Consider the following 16,086-nt stretch of genomic DNA (forward strand, 5'->3'; position numbering starts at 1 on the left):
TATGCTCACCACTATACCACCATCACTGGGCAATACAATGTTCACTTCAAATCTTGTAATACTGTACATCTGGGCATTGAGACTGAAAGTGCGCTCTATCACTGAAAGCACCTATAGGGGGGGGGGGGTCCTGTGTTATCACATTCACAGGAATGGGAAGTGCATGTGACTGTGCTAGCCCCCTTCGATAGCTCAGTTGGTAGAGCGGAGGACTGTAGAGGCATAAAGCTGAAATCCTTAGGTCATTAGTTCAAATCTGGCTCGAAGGAGCTCTCTTTTCCAGAGTTTCCCTTCAGGGATCAATAAAGTATTTCTGATTCTGATGTAGAGATGGACAGACGACCCAAAAGCATAATACTTCTCTTTTTTTTGTTAACATGAAACAAAAAAAAGAGCTGGGGTAGATATGAGCGCAGAAATTCTTTTACGACAGGCTTTACGTGATATTCATGAAACGTTCGGATCACACCGATCAGAGAGTAAGAATGATCGTACATTGATAAATGCAGCGGCTGGAAAGCGACTTGATTTTGCCACTAAGAAGTGATAGTAGTATTGTGATGAATTTGCCTCGCGCGTGACACTCTTTTCTATCATATTCCATTAATAAACCAGATTATTCAATCCATTCCTCTACTTAAATGCAAAGTAGTCTCATCCAGGACCTATCACACCCTAAGCGAGAATCATAAACCTAGACCAATGAACAAGGAGAGTTACGTCCTGCTCATTGTTCCTCACATCTTTTCCCAGTTTTTTTCTATTGCATGCAGTTGAAGCTGGATATGAAAATTGCCAACATGCTGTACTACAATTGTGCTGGCTCCTAATCTGGATTAATTTAACAATAAACTGGATTTTAAAGTACAGATTAGGGTTGGAACAGCACCTTGCTTCAGGGCTCGTCCGGGAGTTGAACCCGGGACCTCTCGCACCCGAAGTGAGAATCATACCCCTAGACCAACGAGCCACGTAAACTTAGCTTATTAGCAATTTCCCATCAAGTAAATGTGACCAGTCAGTGACTGGAAAGCCAACCGTTAAGTAGTTTGTTTGGCATGTAGTGTTTTTATGGCTCCACTGCCAGATTGAGCTTTCTGATTATATTGGACTAAAGACTACTTTTGAAGCAAAACATTTTACCAACATTGGAACTTGAATTCTTTGGTCAAAAGTGACAGCAGATAAGCCTAGTTTCCACCATCTATTGGACGACAGACTACTTTTGTCAAAATTAGAAATTGAATATTGGTAAAAAAGAAATGCAGTTTGAAAGAGGAAATGCAACTTGGATTTGTCACTGACTTGAAAGACTATGGTCAGGTAGATTGGCATGGGGTCTTTTCAGGGCTCCACTGCCCGATTCAGCTTTCCGATCTCATTTGACAACAGGAAACATTTGATACAAAATATTTTTACCAAAACAAAGACTTGATTTTGTCAGTAAAAAGTGGTAGTATAATATAACAGGTCTCCTCCACATGACACACACAGGGACCGTGACTAACATTACGTTTGTTAATATCACCAGACATAAGGCCACGTGGGTTATCTTGGGGCTGCTCTATGGTCTTCTGCAGAAGGATAAATCCCAGAGTTGGCTCACTCCAGGTTATTTAAACAACAAACGTCCCTGGGTGGACTTGAACCACCATCCTTTCGGTTAACAGCCGACTGCGCTGACCTATTGCGCCACAGAGACTGCTACTGTCTGGTGTTTTATGAGCGGGAGATCGATCTTTAAGCCACAAGCATTTGCTTTATGGCTTTTTGAGGTTGAGCTGCACATGTCTGCTTATCAGGCTATTTTCCTGTTACTCAGAAATTGGGGAAGCTGACTCATGTGGAAATGTAGAAGCTGGACGTGCATTGTATTGTTCTTACATGTCAATTGGATTCTGACTTTCAATTCAAATATTTGGCATCCAAGAAAATTTCGGATCTGATGATGTATCAGTCATTTGGCTGGTGGTTTCTTGGTCACAGCAACAAGCTTGATCATTGACATAGAGTTGCACGCCACGTATCACAAAACTGTTGGGTGGAGCCTTATGTATTTGCTTGTATTACATCAAGTGACCTGCATACCAATGAACTCAAAGATTAATATGTATATGGTTTGCAGAACTGTACCTTCTAATAGAGGTAAGACCACTTGGGTTAACTTGGGGCTGCTCTATGGTCTTCTTCCATTATATCGAATCAGACAGGTGTAAGCTAGCTAACAGGTGTAACCTAGGTAACAGGTGAAGAACACAAACAAGCTAACTTTTAAATTTGCCAGAACTACAGACCAATACAACAACAGGCTTAAATGAACTGACAACATTAGTTCTAGGACTTACAGTTCTAAAAGACGCACACAATCTCAGTTGATTATCCTCCGGACAACTAGTCTCTTGCTCTTTTCTCTCACAATCACACCTGATATACGACTTTTAGTACAAAACTAAAGTAACAAGCCAATTTTATAAAATGTAAGGAGTAGGAAGTGCAAATTGTAGTAGACTCCCTCAGTCTGTGGATCCTTATGGAGGAAGCTTGATTGATTGATATACTGCCTTATTTGTACCATAACAGAGATCTAATATTGTATTAAACCAGGATGGGCAAGTAACCTTTCTGGTTACTTCTTGACAAATAGAGTAAGTAATATCACTCAACGAAAACTACTGCAAAGGCTGGGAATCAAACCCAGGTCAAGTGCTTGGAAGGCAGTTACCTAAAGCACCCTAAGTAAGTAAAAGGATTAATAAAGATAAGTCTAAGTCAATCTCAGAAAACAGTTTAAAAAAACTGAAAATCTTCAGGGGATGTAGCTCAGTGGTAGAGAGCATGCTTTACATGTATGAGGACCTGGCATCTCCAGCAGGTATTATGGTAGAGTCTTTAAAAGAGCTGCAGAAGATATTACCTCCTGTGGTAATCTGGCTGGTAGGGTTATAGAACGTAGTGGTAGACTAAGACCTCCTGTTACACAAACTAAGCGGTATGCTCTCTCTTTTATACCTCAGACCATCAGACAGCACAACAAGCACTTTAAATGCACATGTTTTACAGTCTCTATTTTACTGTATTTATGTACTTAAACTGTAGTATGTTTAAAGTATTATGCTCCAGTTTTTAGAGGTGTTACAGCAGGTATGAGCACTGTAGTTTCCATTTTTATAGATGAAATAAACTGGACATGCTATTAGGTTTACTCTTCAGCAGACAGAAACCTTACATCCCAGACACTTGCTTTGCTCAACATCCACAGACTGGAAATAGACTTAGTGCTGATACAAATGATGAGATTTAGCAGAGGATGGTTTCGATCCATCGACCTCTGGGTTATGGGCCCAGCACGCTTCCGCTGCGCCACTCTGCTCTGCTGTTTGGGCGCAAGGGATGGAAAATTCTGTGATTCACATTTTGAGGGAAGGTGGCAACAAAGGTTCTAACAGCTTACGGGTGGCAAAGTTTAACATTTTGTAGACCTTGCAACTTGCGTATCACTCTGCTCAGCCTCCCTGGTCTACTCCAAGGTGGTGGAAAGTAAGCTTCAGCCAATCCTCCGCCAAGTTACCTGTTATTTGCAGGTAGTGTGGCCGAGTGGTCTAAGGCGCTGAATTAAGGCTCCAGTCTCTCTGGAGGCGTGGGTTCAAATCCCACCACTGCCATTTGCATCTATTACATAGCTGGAAGCCAACCAATGTGATGTCTTGCAGCTGTGTCATTTGGGCTGAACTAGGAAAAGTAACTAGAATCATCCATCAATTACCTTGCCGAGATTGTTCCTTGTCAACCTGAGGTTAAACAATTGGTGAAACCTTCCTTTCCAGCACTTTGGAGTAGAAAATCAAAAAATAATTGTGATAATTAATCGTGATCTCATTATTGATCAAAAAAATCGTGATTATCACTTTGGCCATAATCGTGCAGCCCAAAGAGATCTAATGTTTTATCAAACCAGATTGGGCAAGTAACCTTTCTGCTGACTTCTTGTAAAAAAAGCAAGTAGCAGCACTCAAAGAAAGCTACTGTGATGGCTGGAAATCAAACTCAGGTCAACTGCTTGGAAGGCAGCTATGCTCACCACTATACCACCATAGCTGGACAATGGAATGTTCACTTCAAATCTTGTAATACATCTGGGCATTGAGACTGTGAAGTGCGCTCTATCACTGAGCTACTGTTGGGTCTAAACTCAGACTCCTAGTTTCTCACTTACACTGTTACTTAATTAATCTTTGAATAGACCCAGGAAAGACATCAAGAAAACAGGCTTGACACAGAGATAAGTTTTACACTCGTCTGCAGAGGAGGGGAGAGGCAGAGAAGAGACCAGGTGCACTTGTCTCCTCTCTGTACAAAACGGCTCTCTCCTCGTTCCTCTAACAGTCTGCTTATTAATACATTCATGGTTGCTAAGCAATACAGATGTTCTGACACAGGATGCAACGAGTCTGCAAAAGTTTGCAGCTTGTTGCATGCTAGGTTAGATACGTTGTTTGGTCTGTGACCGGAGCGTGACCCAGAAAGCAGTGTGGTTACCAAAACACACATTATAACAGCATCATTTGTTTCACAATAGCTTGCTCCACTCGCTATAAGATTTATAAAACATTCTCAATGTAAAAATAGCTTCTAGATATATAAAATATTCTTTTATGCAAAAATAGCTTCTACATATCCCTCCTGTTGTGAGTTTTGGGAACCTAGAGCGTGCACATAGATTCTTCACATCGAGACATAAATGTTCTCCGAAGGAGAATTTAATTCATGACTGTCATTTAACAAACTGTACAACAGGTGATGCTTGGACAGGAGTGGGCGAAAACCCTTCTGCACTTATAATGAAGGGAAAAATTCCCACTCGACCTTTCCGCTTGGAAACGATCGCCTCTTGGCCAGTCCGTCATCTGGATCAGTCTCTTTAGGAATGGGAAATCATGATGAGGAAAGGATTAGGGTTAGTGGAGGGCAGAGGTTACCAGCACATGCCCTCACCGGTGGCACAGACCCTCAGCGTCATGTGCATGTGGGGACCAGGGTAGATTGACAGGATGTGGGGGCTTTACACATAACTGTCGTCGTCAAACTCGTAATCGGGAATGGGATATAGGTCTGGGGTATTTCCGTCCTGTTGGCTCAGCTGCTGATATTGGACCTTGATAACGCCAACGACCGCCTTCTAGATCATGGCCCTTTTTGGCGTGTGATTGGTGAATCCACGTGTCTCGTTCTGCTACCTTAATGGCAGTGAATGTGGTTAGCTGGACCTGAAACGGGCCGTCCCACCTCGGGCTGTGCCAGTACTTTCTCTTGATCACCTTGAGCAGAACCCAGTCTCCTGGTGTCAGCAGAGTCTTCTTGATCCTGCACTAATGGGTCTACCACTAGGGGCAAGTGAAATGGTCTTCCTGTCACTATCTCGAATGGTGTGCATCCTGTGTTGTTTGGTGTGATGCGCATGTATGTCTTAACTAGGCTAAGGCACTCAGGCCATGGTTTCCCTGTTTCTTCCATTGTCTTCCTGAGTCTAGCCTTGATTGTGCCATTAGTCCTTTCCACTAGTCCTGCACTCTGTGGATGATATGCACAGTGGAACTTAAGGTCAATGTCTAGGTGCTTTGACATGGTTTTCACAACACTATTGGTAAAATGGCTACCGTTGTCACTCCACAGTATCTTTGGGATGCCGTGTGACGGTACTATGTGTTTGCAGATGGCTTTTGCCACTGTGAGTGCGTCATTTGTTTTGGAGGGCACAACTTCTACCCACTTTGAGAATGAATCAATCAACACTAAGCAGTATTTATATGTCCCGCTTCTGTGTAACTCAATGAAATCCATGTGTACAATCTCAAATGGATATGTGCCTTGTGGTGTCTTTCCTCGTTTTGGTCTAGCATTACCCTGTATGTTGTGTCTGCAACATGTGAGACAGCTTCTACAAAAAGTTTTAAAATAGGTAATTAGACCATGTGTTTCCCCCACTATGGATACCACCCCTCCTGTTTGAGATATGGCTCCGCCCATGGCTCAATTTAGCTACAGCTGGAAACAACGCTCTTGGCAGACACAATTGGCCTGCCACTCTATAGAGTCCATTGTCATCAGGTTGTGCACCTTCTAGTAGCCATCGGCTGGTTTCTGAAGGAGGGGAACTGTTTTGCATGTCTTTCAAGACGTCATGGAAAATGATGTCTTTTGGGGGTTCATTTGCAACATAGGTCTGAAAAACTGTGTTGCCTGCTGCTGCTTTTGCTGCTGCATCCGCCTTAGCATTTCCTTGTGAGATTAGATCCGGTCCATTGGTGTGGGCTTTGCATTTGCAGATGGCTAATGTTCTGGGCAGCATGACTGCAGATAGCAGTTCAGTCAATAGTGCAGCATGTTGAACAGGTTTTCCTGTTGATGTTTTCATTCCTCTTCTGGCCCACAATTTGGCAAAGGTGTGTGTTGTTGCATAGGCATATTGGCTGTCAGTGTAGATCGTGACATCTTGTCCTTTGAATAATTTGCATGCTTCGGTGAGGGCCACGATTTCTGCTGCTTGGGCTGATTGGTTTCCTGCCAATTTGCCTGATTTCAGTGTTTTACTTTGATCTACAACTGCAAAACCAGTGTAGTTTTTTCCATCCGGTCCGTGGGATGAGGATCCGTCCACGAATACTGTTGTCCCCGTGGATAAAGGTTGGTCTTGGAGGTCAGGACCCGGTTTGTAGTCTTCATCCACTCTGGCTTGGCAGTGGTGTGGGTCACCGTCTTCTTCGGTGGGGACAAGTGTCGCTGGGTTGACTGTGTTGCACCGTTTGATGGTGAGGTGTGGCTGTGATAATAGGGTCGCTGTCAATCCCAAAGTTCTTGCTGGTGATAAGAACGACATTTTGGTACTGGTCAGTAGCATATCCACTGCATGGCTTACTTGGAGGGTCAGTGGATGAAATAGAACGACTTCCGCTGAAGCTTGCACTGCCATTGCTGCTGCGCAAACCGCTTGGACACAGGGTGGCAGTGCTTTTGCCACATCGTCAAGTTTCTTTGAATAGTAAGCCACTGGTTTCTTTTATAGTTACTTTGGTTGGGCCTTGTCTGTTGAACCATCTCAGCCAATCCTCGGGTGGTGGCCCTCTTCCCCGTTGGAGATTGACAGTGATGTGGAGGGGATAGTCCTTTTGAGGTTCTGATCTGGAGGATTTGGTGCGCAGCTGCTCAGCCATTTTCCTGAGTTCGGTGGTAATTGATCCAGGTCCCTCTTCAGTGGGGTCAAATGAGTAAAACGTGTTGGGGACACTGTGGGACTGTTGAACCCAGGCTCCTCTGACCTCTTCTTCTGGTAGTTTTCTGGCTTTCATTCCTTCAGGGGTGGACACTAAGCTCAACCTTAACTTTAGAAGCATGTCTCTCCCTAAAAGATTGATGGGACACTCGGGGCTTAAGATTACTGAGGCTGTAACTACTGTACCATCCTCATCTTGTAAGTCAATTCTTTTTGACCACTGAGCTAATGTTGGCAGTCCACTAGCTCCTACAATACAAAGTGTTTTTGCACTGGGGATCAGACCTGGTATTTTGGCGGAAATGACGGTTGCGTCAGCTCCGGAGTCACATAAAAATTGGATTGGGATTCTTTTTGGACCTACCAACAGGGTTCTCAAGGGGTGTTGTTTTTCTGGGTTTGTTATGACTGCACATGCACTCAAATTAATGGTTACTATGGGCAGTTCATCTGTTTCATCTGGTTCAACTTCTTCACTACTCACATGGAGTACTGGGCTAGTGGCATCTCTATACCTACGTAAAGCTTCTTCAAAAGGGGTTTCATCATCAGTTTCAGAATCAGTTTAGGGATCTGCTGAAAAGGATTTATGTTTCCCTATCTTGCCCTGGCGTCATTCATCTTAATAATCTCTATGTGGGCCGTGTGACCTTTCTCTGTGGTCAGGGTTGTTTCTTCTTTGTGGGCTAAGGGCTGGCCTCCTACATCTCTTGGGTTCCAATTACCTCTCACTCTGCCTAGGCGTGGTCCCAGACTTATTTGTAGGACTTTGTTAACTTCAGCTCCATTCAGGTGCCATGTTTCTTGGAGGGCCATGAAGTTCTCACACCATGCTATGGCATTGTCTTCAACTGATCCTAACCCTTTGCAGGCTTCTAAGCATTCAGTCTCAGTCCATGGTCTGTAAACTAACATGTGGCCTGGGAATTATACACCATCTCGAACTTCACCTGCTCTCGGGTGAGCCACTTGGAACATGGGCATGGTGAAACTGTTTGCTGGCGGAACCTCTGGCCCTGGGTAATAAGGGTCAGGTGTTCCGACAGCACTGAGGCTTGGATAGGCCTGATCTGAGGGCGTTGCTGGCGGATTTAGGAGTATTTATATATATATATATATATATATATTTAGGAGTGTTTTTTTGGACTATAATTATCATCTTGTGGGGGACTGACGGGCGCCTGCAGTCTTCTTCTTCATTCAGCTCCGCCTCCCTACCTCCAACAGCCTGCACTTCCTGTCTACGTCTCATTCTCCCTCCAACTGTCTCATGCTCCGGGTGTATCTTACACTGCGCTGCCAGCACTTCCTGTTTCTTTTCTTGCTTTGCCTGTCTCTGAGCCATGCGTTTAGCGCTGGCCGTTTTCCACACTCTGATTAACCTCAAATCATCTTCGATCTCTCTAACTTCACTCTGTTTCCCTCTCAGCAACTTTCCTTTCCTTTTCTCACCTAATTCCTTTTCAACTCTGACTATGTCTTCATATTCAGAGAGCTTTGCTTTGAAATCATACTTCTTTACCCACTCTTCTAATCTGCACGTGGAACCAGGATGCTGTTGTTGCATAAACTTAACATCGTCTGATCCCTCTATCGCTTTCCTCTGAGCATTACCCATTTTCCTGCTTACTTACTAGCTGTCTCTATTTGCCTTTATTCTAATACTGACTGTGTGTGTGTGTCTAGAGGTGTGTGTGTGTGTGTGTGTGAATTCTTCACTTCCTCCTTTGAACTGTCTCGATGTGTGTGTGTATGTTCGTGTATGTGCGCCTCGGCGGGCGGTTAAACAGCTTTATCACTCTCTCAACAGCATGCAGTTAATAAAACAGCGACATTTCAGCATCAAACATTGATAAAACAGCAGTAAAACAGTAGCAAAAAACAGCAACAAAACAGCAATAAAACAACAATGCTTTTCTACCGTTCGCATACACTTAAACAGAAAAATCATATGATTTAGGGCGCGGTCCTGAGACCTACGCACTTAACAATTCACTTCCTCTTTTTAGTTTTCCTCAATTTGATACATACAAACACTAAGTATTGTTAACAACCAAATTCACATTTTTCAGAAACAATTTATACTGTACTTAATTTTGTCTACTTTGCCGTATCACATACAACTCAATACCATAACCACAAAAACCTTTATCTCACATCTGTGCCAGCCTTTAATCTCTTCCAGTTATTTGTTCACTTTTCCACACACCAAACAATCATGTCCTACTACTTTTTGTTTTTAGTGACGGTACGTTGTCACTGGTGACGGTACGTTGTCACCCTCGGGAACGGTACGTTGCTCCCGTTATTTGCTATTTGGTACGTTAAATAGCATTCATAGACCTTTTGACTGGTGACGGTACGTTGTCACCCTCGGGAACGGTACGTTGCTCCCGTTCTGGCTTACTATTTGGTACGTTAAATAGTATTTTTACATTGGCGTCCCAACGGCCTCAGGTCATTACTTCAGACAACAATTGTGGTGTTAGGAGAATTTTCCTTACCTATTTGATGCCTCCCCTGGTTCGGCGGGACCCGTCACCGACGATCCGGACCGACACGGACACAAGGTATGGACCCCCCGATGCAAAGGCGGAGACTGTCGACAGATTTTCTATTCTAAGTGGTCCCGTTGGTCCCGTGTCGTCCCAAACCGGCGGGTTCTTGGGTCCCGGGTTTCGGCACCAGAGAAATGTTGGGTCTAAACTCAGACTCCTAGTTTCTCACTTACACTGTTACTTAATTAATCTTTGAATAGACCCAGGAAAGACATCAAGAAAACAGGCTTGACACAGAGATAAGTTTTACACTCGTCTGCAGAGGAGGGGAGAGGCAGAGAAGAGACCAGGTGCACTTGTCTCCTCTCTGTACAAAACGGCTCTCTCCTCGTTCCTCTAACAGTCTGCTTTATTAATACATTTCATGGTTGCTAAGCAATACAGATGTTCTGACACAGGATGCAACGAGTCTGCAAAAGTTTGCAGCTTGTTGCATGCTAGGTTAGATACGTTGTTTGGTCTGTGACCGGAGCGTGACCCAGAAAGCAGTGTGGTTACCAAAACACACATTATAACAGCATCATTTGTTTCACAATAGCTTGCTCCACTCGCTATAAGATTTATAAAACATTCTCAATGTAAAAATAGCTTCTAGATATATAAAATATTCTTTTATGCAAAAATAGCTTCTACAGCTACAGGCCCTGATGAGTCAGAAATTCCCTCCAGGGGGTCCTGTGTTATCACATTAACAAGAATGGGAAGTGCTTTCATAAACATTGTTGACCTTTAATAGCTCAGTTGGTAGAAGCAGTGTCTTCCAGAGTTTCCCTTCACAGATCAATCAAGTATTTCTGATTCTGATGTAGAGATGGACAGACGACCCAAAAGCATAATACTTCTTGCCGAGACATAACAAAAAACAACAAGAAGGGCTGATTTATAGGTTTTATTGCTTACTTAGCATTATAATTGCAACATCATTTATTAATATAACATTAAAAATAATCACATGTTAGTCCTATTTTTTATGAATTAATTTATTTTAAAAACTATTAAAGAAGATTAGGATAAACAAGATAAAGATAGGATGGCTGAGCGTTCCAAGGCTCTGCTTTCAGGTCGCAGACTCCACTGGGGGCTTGGGTTCAAATCCCACTTCTTACATGAATTGTTTCCTTCTAGAACTAATTTCAGAGACATGGAATTGGGAAGCTTGAATTCAGCTATTCTCTACATTGTAGTGGATATTAATTTGAGCAGGATACTGAATTGAAAGTACAGCCGCCCCTTTTGTGAGCATCTGCATTATCAACCCATGTAAAGTTACCATGTGTACACAGTAGACCTACTGCTGTATTCCATGTTTGTGGCAAGAGCTTTAAAACCTATTCTTGACTTGCCTTGTTCCACATCCTGTGTGAACGCTTAGCTTGCTAAATGACTTAAGTTAGCCAGTAATTGTTGTGTGCCTTCAATAACATAAGTGTTAATGATGGTCTCAGGTTAATATAATTTAAATTATGCTACCGACTCTTGCTTCTTTGCTCTAATTACACATTCAACTTAACTTAATTTTTAACGTCACTTACACCGCAATATTGTTTCTCTTATCATGGCAACCGCACTTTAAAATTCCTTTTGTTTGACGGCATTTTACTTACTCAGTCTACCATATTTTCATTGTCTATTTCTTGCCTGTATTTCTTGCCTTGTATTTCTTGCCTTGTATTTCTTTCGTGCTTACTTGTTTGTGTGTTATTGTTTTGTTTTTCTGTTTTTTGCTGTTGCTGCTATGCTGCTACTTGTAACGACAGAATTTCCCCGTCGTGGGATAAATAAAGTATAATCTAATCTAATCTAATCTAATAATATGGAAGAAGCTGCCTGGCAAACCAATGTTGCCTTTCAGAACAGTGGTTCTGTAGAAAACTCCCTGCTGGACTGACGAGCTGACGTCACGCCTTGGACTCACGTATTTGCGCGCATGCGCAGTTCATTGTTCTTTTCATAGTTTGCTGCGGACACGAGCACGTTTGCTCCTGAAGTTGTACGCTACTGGTGTAAATCATATGTTGTGTTGCCGTGTGCGTTAGTGAGAACGTAAGTGCACAATATTACACTCATGTTAGTTACTACTGTGTTCTATATGTTTAATTACAATCCTGCTGAGGATTTAATACAGTTGCTACATTAGCGATAGTGTTGCTGATTTGCTTGTCGAAGCGCATTTCAGCGTGTCATCCACATGCCGCTATTATGTTCATTTATGGTCTTAGAGCGCCATCTAGTGGCCAATAGTTATAACTACATGATGAAACCTGTATGCCTTACTATACTTCAATTGTGTTAATTACCATTACTATCCGGCATTGTCTGGTTGTTTGCACAGCAACTAGTTACCTAGCAATTAGGTATATTGCAGAATAAGTTGCTCATTGTTCTTTATTTGTATATATGTGCATTCGTTATGTACATTTTATATTTACTGTATATGTTCTGTCTCTTTATGTTACAGAAAACCACACACACACACACACACACACACACACACTCCCACAATTGTGTGATGCAAGCAACAAGGACTGTATTCAAGGCTGGATGTTAATAAACCTGTTGAAATGAAAACTGAAGTTGCAGCGATTCTCTTACCGGAATACATAACCAGTTCGGGGTAGCACCAGAAATAACGCACACAGACTTCACAGGTTCCATGGTGTAATGGAAAGCACTCTGGACTTTGAATCCAGCGATCCGAGTTCAAGTCTCGGTGGAACCTGGTTTTAAGCCAGAGTACTGGTGAAATTAAAAAATCAACCTCTACACTGTCCACATCTAGGCTAACGGGTAAAATATTCTTGGATGTTTGACTGAAAACAGTATGTTGGTGGTGGCATGTTGAGCTTTGACCTGTACTTCACGTTAACTTAAAAGAGCTCCAAATTTAGACTTAGTTTAACATATTGAGGATATTTCCACAATGTTGACCCAAATGTCAGTCTATTTCCCATCTAGTTGGGACATGTCTGGACACAGGTGGACATTTTGGACCGAAACATTGGTGGATCTTGATTCCCACTACAGGATTTAGCCTGCATTGCACATTGGGGTACAGAGTCAGTAAGATGCCTTCACATCCCGCGCAATGTGTTGCCATTGTCAAGCACATTTCCACACTGGTAACTTTCTTCCGTGTCTCCATAAACCCATATATTTGGGCTGACAATAGGGAAACCTTCCTTTGATAACTATGACCTGGATGACTGAGAACCTACTATATCATGACGTAGTTGACTTACCATTTTATTATTTCTGTGAGAGATCCTACTACACGTTGGATTATTCAGTCAGGATGGCTAAGCGGTCCAAGGTGCTGCGTTCAGGTCGCAGTCTCCACTGGAAGCGTAGGTTCGATATTAGGGATGTTGTTTTTGTTTTGTTTTTTGTGGTGGTGTAGCTTGGGGGGGGGGGGGAGTGATAAGATAAGTCACTTGCAAGGGTTACACAATCATCAGCACACATTTGCACACTGACTTTCAACAGTACTTTTCCCTTACCTTAGGGTGACCAGACGTGCCCTGTTTCCGGGGACAGTCCCCGATTTTGGTGACCTGTCCCCGGCTGGATCTGTCCCCGGAAATGTCCCCGGATTTCACTGTGACTGACAGACCCGAAATTGGAATGAAAGAAAGAATATACTGACAAAACGTAGCCGATGGTCGCACACCCTACACACGCAGGCTCAAGGCAGCCAGAGCCAGCGGTGCTCAGAGATGTTTCAAAAGCCGTATTTTACGATGCTAAAATCCCTGATTAATTACTTGGAGTCTGGTGTGTTTAGCGAACGCAATTTCGCAGACTTTTATGTTTTAAAAAGGATATAATCTTCAACAGAAAGGTTGACCTCCTTAGAAATCCTTTCCATAATGTTGTCAGACACTTAGAATATTAATCTAAGTCTGTCAGCAGCAAAACAAGCACTTTTATGAACGTAAATACAAGCTGGACAATTATCCTATTAACTTCCACTGTAGCTTGTTTCTGCCGACTGCAGAGATCTCGTTTAATACTGCATCAATGTCAAAGGAAAATATGTCCTCAATAGTTTTATTGCATCTGATTCTTAAGGAGCTGTTGCAGAAACAAGCCTGAAGCAATAAAGCAAAAGCTGTCAGATAAATGTAGTTCAGTAAACATTACAACATTATGAAATATTGAGACTTTCTATCTTGAAATATTAGGACTATTAGGACTTTCTATTTTGAAATATTAAGACTTTTTATCTTGAAATATTAGGACACTTTATCTTGAAATATTAGGACTTTCTATCTTGAAACATTCCCCTCTGAGGTGTAGTGGATGTAGTAGGAAGTAGCAGCAGGGGGGAGTCTAGGATCAGACCTTGGGGGGAGGGGGCCCCTAATGAGAACAGCTCTAGGTCTAGTGTCCCCGTTTTAAGTTTTACAAAAGTAAAAACATTACTTGTTTTGGAGATAAATACGCTTCTGAGCTGAAAAAATCTTGCCGGGTGAGTTAGGGAAACTGTTACAGCATAGCGGCGTATTCTGTCCACCTCCACACGCGTAGTCTTCTCTTCAAGCATACTTACTGCCTCCTGGTCTTGGTTACCACTTTCTCATTTTTGTATGGCAACACATCCAGCTGGTAGAGGCTCTCAACAATCTGGAAGAGCTCCATGTTGGAAGAAACAGTGGACTTGCGAAGGCACTGTTGCGGCCGTAGCTGTTGCTCCACGATCCGTGCTGGGCCCTGAAACGTCCCCCCCCAGTCTGGTTCGAATGGTGACTGGTCCATCTGGTGGACCGAGCTTCACTGGCTCTATGGGGGTGAGATGTGGATGATCAGCACCAAAGGGAAGGAGTGGGCTGGCGTTCTCAAACTGCTGAAGGGAGAGACCTGCCAGGTACTTAGACCTCTTCTGCAGACTGACTGGATAGGATTGATCCGCCAAGCCTAGGCGAGCTAAGCCGTTACTCCCAATACTGCCAGTCAGTATACTGTATGTTTAGCTTATACAAGGTAAAAGACAAATTAAGACTTAACAGGGTAGCTATGTTAACTGTTGAGGAAGACTAAATTAGGACTGTATTTTAAGCTTTTCATGGCTTTCCATGAAACATCGCCTGCCTGGAGTGGTTAATGACCTTTGTGATGAGGTGGACTTATGGCATGGACGTTGGATTTTACCAGGGCTTTGGGGAAAGGATCTCTCATCTCTCAAAGACCTTGCATAGCTAGGACTTCTGATGTTCTGGGTAGGCCTGCCTATGAACAATGAGTCCTGAGGCCTTGAGGCGTCGCTCAAGGACACGTCCAACTGTTTTCATTTGCTGGAGTTTGTAGGGGTCCCCTACTGGAGCTGCTGGACGAAGATGGATGGATGGAAGCAACCCTGTTCATTAGCTCATTCTATTCTTGCAAGACGGGATTCTCTGTAGGAGGTGCTGTAGCTTAGTGGTTAAAGCGCCTGTCTTGTAAACAGGTCATCCTGGGTCCAAATCCCAGAAGTGCCTAGTCATCACTTAATGTAGTGTATGCATATGATTTGTGTTTCTTAATAAGTGCAACAAAGTTGCCTCCTTCAACAGAGCAAAAAAGTGACATGTAATGTTGTCTTGTACCATAATATTACATGTGGACAAGTTCAGCCCCTTCAAAACAAGGTTTAAAGCATTAACAAATGTGTTCAATGCATTTCACTTCTCAAAAAACATTTACAAAGCAGTGCTTCCTTTCAACATCTATTATTGTCTACCACCCTGTTCCAGGGTACAAGCAGCCAAAATGCATTTCCTCAGGATGGGGGCTGGCATCTCTAACCCAATGGATGGTGGGGGTTTGGAGTAGAGCTGCTGCTCCTTTGCGATGAAAAGAACCAGTTGAGGTGGTTAGGGAATCGGGTAAGGATGCCTTCTGGGGGCTTCCGTAGAGAGCTGGTCCTGGCATGTCCAGCTGGGAGGAGGCCTCGGGGAAGACCCAGGACTGGGTGGAGAGAGTGCATCTCCAACCTGGCCTGGGAACGCCTCGGGATCCCCCAGTTGGACCTGGTTGATGTGGCTCAGCAAAGGGAAGTTTGGGGTCCCTTGCTTGAGCTGCTGGACAAAGATGGATGGATGGAAGGAACCCTTTTCACTAGCTCATTGTATTATTGCAAGACAGTCTTCGCTGCAGGAGGCGCTGTAGCTTAGTGGTTAAAGCGCCTGTCTTGTAAACAGGAGATCCTGGGTCCAAATCCCAGCAGTGCCTGGTTATCACTTAATGAAGTGTAGGCGTGTAATTCTTAATAAGTGCAGCAAAGTT

At 43.2% G+C, this 16,086-nt stretch overlaps 1 protein-coding gene and 6 non-coding genes across 7 annotated transcripts; 3 read left to right on the forward strand and 4 right to left on the reverse strand.

Moving 5' to 3' along the window:
- Positions 1–898: 898 nt before the first annotated feature.
- Positions 899–970, reverse strand: trnap-cgg (transfer RNA proline (anticodon CGG)). Its single transcript has one exon. It is a non-coding gene; the product is annotated as a tRNA-Pro (tRNA).
- Positions 971–1,628: 658 nt separating this feature from the next.
- Positions 1,629–1,702, reverse strand: trnan-guu (transfer RNA asparagine (anticodon GUU)). Its single transcript has one exon. It is a non-coding gene; the product is annotated as a tRNA-Asn (tRNA).
- Positions 1,703–3,298: 1,596 nt separating this feature from the next.
- trnam-cau (transfer RNA methionine (anticodon CAU)) lies at positions 3,299–3,370 on the reverse strand. Its single transcript has one exon. It is a non-coding gene; the product is annotated as a tRNA-Met (tRNA).
- A 210-nt stretch (positions 3,371–3,580) lies between these two features.
- Positions 3,581–3,662, forward strand: trnal-aag (transfer RNA leucine (anticodon AAG)). The gene has a single exon. It is a non-coding gene; the product is annotated as a tRNA-Leu (tRNA).
- Positions 3,663–5,559: 1,897 nt separating this feature from the next.
- LOC116678316 (uncharacterized) lies at positions 5,560–8,285 on the reverse strand. The gene is made up of 2 exons (XM_032508277.1): positions 7,065–8,285; positions 5,560–6,855 (listed from the first exon to the last, which is right to left on the reverse strand). The coding sequence occupies exons 1-2, from the start codon at positions 7,090–7,092 to the stop codon at positions 5,948–5,950; spliced, it is 936 nt and encodes a 311-aa protein (XP_032364168.1). The 5' UTR covers positions 7,093–8,285; the 3' UTR covers positions 5,560–5,947.
- A 4,187-nt stretch (positions 8,286–12,472) lies between these two features.
- On the forward strand, positions 12,473–12,544 carry trnaq-uug (transfer RNA glutamine (anticodon UUG)). Its single transcript has one exon. It is a non-coding gene; the product is annotated as a tRNA-Gln (tRNA).
- Positions 12,545–15,959: 3,415 nt separating this feature from the next.
- On the forward strand, positions 15,960–16,032 carry trnat-ugu (transfer RNA threonine (anticodon UGU)). The gene has a single exon. It is a non-coding gene; the product is annotated as a tRNA-Thr (tRNA).
- Positions 16,033–16,086: the final 54 nt, after the last annotated feature.

Source organism: Etheostoma spectabile, unplaced genomic scaffold, assembly GCF_008692095.1.
Source record: "Etheostoma spectabile isolate EspeVRDwgs_2016 unplaced genomic scaffold, UIUC_Espe_1.0 scaffold00006986, whole genome shotgun sequence".
Taxonomy (NCBI): domain Eukaryota; kingdom Metazoa; phylum Chordata; class Actinopteri; order Perciformes; family Percidae; genus Etheostoma; species Etheostoma spectabile.